The sequence below is a fragment of the Athene cunicularia genome, assembly GCF_003259725.1.
Source record: "Athene cunicularia isolate RWA chromosome 8 unlocalized genomic scaffold, athCun1 chr8_part1, whole genome shotgun sequence".
Lineage (NCBI taxonomy): Eukaryota > Metazoa > Chordata > Aves > Strigiformes > Strigidae > Athene > Athene cunicularia.
Genome location: NW_020799109.1, coordinates 32,264,491 through 32,268,122, shown reverse-complemented (window position 1 = coordinate 32,268,122; position 3,632 = coordinate 32,264,491). Strand labels below are relative to the sequence as shown.

The 3,632-nt window shown below is 47.8% G+C and overlaps 1 protein-coding gene across 1 annotated transcript in view; it reads right to left on the bottom strand.

The window, feature by feature from the left end:
* Positions 1 to 1,632: 1,632 nt before the first annotated feature.
* The window catches only part of RGL1 (ral guanine nucleotide dissociation stimulator like 1), an 82,808-nt gene continuing 80,808 nt past the window's right edge, over positions 1,633 to 3,632 (bottom strand). Inside the window, exons 11-12 of the mRNA XM_026854027.1 lie at positions 2,679 to 2,826; positions 1,633 to 2,028 (exon numbers count right to left, since the gene is read on the bottom strand). Coding sequence (XP_026709828.1) covers positions 1,841 to 2,028; positions 2,679 to 2,826 — 336 coding nt within the window. The 3' untranslated portion in view covers positions 1,633 to 1,840. The remainder of the gene's footprint in view (positions 2,029 to 2,678; positions 2,827 to 3,632) is intronic.

Here is a 3,632-nt window from a genome sequence, read left to right as displayed (position 1 = left end):
TTTCAGAACATGTTTAATCGGATATCCATATTTTGACCCTGATGATTTTTATAGTATGGTCACCAACATTAGTCAGATAAAAATTGTTTTTCAAAATGTGAACAGTTACTGTATGGCTGAGTACAATCACACAAAGACCTGCAATAGCATTTCTTGGCCTCTTTTTCAAGGACAGGTAATTAACAATCTCAACACCAGTGCCCTGAATCCAGTACAGGAATTAGAATTAAAAGCATCCCTTATGGCTCATGAAAGTAAAAGTACAAGAGGAATGCCACGGGGCTGCTTCTCTTTTGCAACATTTGATACACAATTATGCTCCTTAAACATCAGCCCGGCTAGACTTCAACCAAGCTTAGCATATAGTCGTTTGACCTATGCTACTGATGTTTCTTCTCCCTGGCCCGGTCATGAACTACTTATAACCTATTGTGATGGAAGTGACTACTTTTTAGGTACTCGATTACCAGAAAAGGGAATATGGAATAATGGTAGTGCTAAAATGTTACCCAAAGGGTATTTTTTGATTTGGGGAGGCAATCCTGGATATGCCTTTGGAGGACCTTGTTATATAGGGAAACTTACATTGTTTGCGCCCAATCAGCATGATCTTACACAGGGTAGAAGGAAAGCACGATCTCTAAAAATCCTAACTGAAGACTGCAAGGACAATGTGGAATTAATGAGCAGAACACAGCTATTTTTTACTTCCTTGTTAGCACCTGGTATTGCTTCTGCGAATGCTTTAGTTAATTTAGAAAAATTAGCTTCTTGGAGTGTGAAACAATTTAATCTAACTTCAGGTATTATTTCAGCTTTACTAGCCAATGTGGATAGCGTTAGACATGCTGTGCTACAAAAGAGAGCGGCAATTGATTTCTTACTATTAGCACAAGAACATGGTTGTGAAGACCTTGATGGAATGTGTTGTATGAATCTGACAATTCCGAATCTATTCACAAGTCACTTAGCCTAATGAAACAGAATATATAACATATTCAGCAACATCAATCTGGATTTGATAATTTGCTTCGGACTCTTTTTGGGAAATGGAATCTTCCTTTTTGGTTAAGTAGCTTGTTTCAGGAATTGATTCGATTTTGCTTCTATGTTATAACTGCAATGTTTATAATAGGACTTAGCATTTCGTGTATCAAGCGGTTCATTACTAAAGTGACAAACCAAGTTATGATTGTACAAAAAAGAAAAAGGGGGAGATGTGGAGAAATTGTTGAAAGATAACGGTCACATGGTCCTTGATACTGAAATGAACAATTCTCTGCTGTTTGCCTCTGTATAAAGAACTGTTGTTCAGCATTCCTCTCTGCCTTGCCACTGCATAGAGAGCTATTATTCAGCAAATTCTTTTAACTAGAGATAAGGTGTGATGTTGAAACCTCAAGTAGGAGGTCCACGGCTCATGCCTCTCGCGTGTGCTTCTTACGTTGTACCAATGAAATATGAATAATATCGTGTGGACGGTAGCACAGAACCAATCACAGTTTGTTTGCCTTCGCATAGTCACTCTCTAACAGTATAGTAAGATGCTCTGTACTTAATAAAATTGGATCAAGCTTGCAAAACATATTGGTATTATTCCTGATCCCCAGACTCTATCCGTCGGCATACTGTCCCATCAATCCATGTGTGTATGTCCATGTCCAGCTACAAGGGAGAAGAGCCACATCTCTGGCTGTAGGTCGACCAGATGCTCACTTTGCATTCCAGCCTCCGATATGTTCAAAGCTGAATAGCGACACGTTCATCTCCTGTTGATTCTGTAATACTGGATGGTTGCAAGGGCAGTCCTCAGCCAGTACTCCCCATGGCCTTGTCTGCCTCACAGCCTAATTTTGCTGAGCCTGTTGCTCTCACACCCCGCTCTGGCAGTTCTAGGGAGCGTCACACTGCAACGGCTCCTCACTTTCCTCTGCCCACTGACTGAAGCTTTTTTCCGCAGGACGAAATCAAAGTTTGCGTGGCTGTTCATAGCATAGAACACGTTGGCATGGTCTGGGATCACCAGCTCTGCAAAAGAGGGGCCATTGCGAGCGTTACTTTGCAGCACTGTAGGTAGCAGAGGGAAAGCCAGGAGAGAGCAGGGACCGGGTGAGCAGCCCAAGCACACCCATCCAGGCCGTGTTGGGCCCCGTTCCGTGCCCTGCTGCGCCTCGCCAGCCAAAGCCGCATCGGGTGGTGCCCACAGCAGCCATCCCACAGAAAAAAGAGTTGCAGAGGAGAGGAGGTGGCGGCCGAACCCAGAGCACGTCCCGCCGGGCAGCTGCTCCAAGGGGAGGCTGTGCCAAAAGCCCTGTTTGCAGGGCACGGTGCTGGCGGTAGGATCTGGGCCTGCCCTGATCCCTGGGGGGGCCGTGCCCTGCGACAGGCCGCGCTCAGGGAGCGAGCGCAGCTGCTCTTCAGCTGATGGCTCCACTGACGCCATGCACGGATGGACGGACAGAGGTTTGCCTGGCGGCCCGCGAGCGAGGCCTGCCTCTGAAGCGACCCGCTGACAGGCCGTGATAAATCCCCCCTTGCGCACCAGTTACCGAGGGGGGTTCTGCTCACTGGCAGCCACGACAGCATGTACTGGGATTTCTAACCTTGCTTCACATTTTACTCTTTCCCCCCAAACCCAGCAGCACTCTTCAAGCAGCAGCAGAGTTCTGCTTCCCTACCTTTGTCCTCAGAGATGACTTGCACAAGCTCATAATCCTCAGCTGCATCGGATTCCAGGTTGTGCTTCAACCTCGCTCTCTGGAGGACGGCAGGAGTTTTGCCTTGGCTCATTAGCTGCAGAGAGAGAGCTGCAATGAGAGATCCTGCTTATTCCCTCTCGAGTTTGATTTAATATTTGGCAAAGGCCTGACTCTTTGCAGGCCACTGCTCTTGAAAAATATTTCAGACAACTGAGTAACAAAGTAGTAGGTCCTGCTAGATACTAAAAGGTGGTACGTGTGACATGTGGCGGTGCTGGTTTTTTAGTTCAAGATGACAGGTAGTGTGAGAGCAGAGACAGCAGTACACCTGTCTGCTCTCCTGAGCAAACATTCTGAGAGCTGAGACACTGTCCTCACCAGCCACAAAAGTCCACAGCAAGAGCTGCCCCATCTGTTGTTTGCAGTTAATCTGCAGTCTCCTGTGCTAAATACTTTCTCTGACGCCCTGCAAAGACTTTTGGCCTTGTTACTGGGTTTACTGTCTGCTGTGGAAGCGCTGTGCATCCGGAGCATGCACAGGGACCCCTCCAGAACCTTACGCAGTCACAAGGAAGATTTGTCTTGCCAGTAGCCAAATCTGTCAGGCCCTCAGGGAACGGGTCTTTGCAGTTTGGGGAGGTAAAAGCAGTGAAATTGTAAGGTAGCTAAACGTGCCACAGACTACCTCACTTTGTGGTGGTTCCCCCGGGGCCCTGAGGGATACAAAGTGTTTTCTCAGCAGCTGAGTCTCTGGCAGGTGTCTGCAGAGATCGTGTGCAGGCGACTCACGTCATGCATGGCCCAGCACAGGCCCTGCACACCCTCGGCCATTGGCCTGGGGCTGCCAGAATCCCCCCTGGGACCGGCATCCAGGGAAACACCTGAGCTCTGGTTGCTGCTGCTCCGACAACCTTCGCTGCAGAGAGAAGCTGC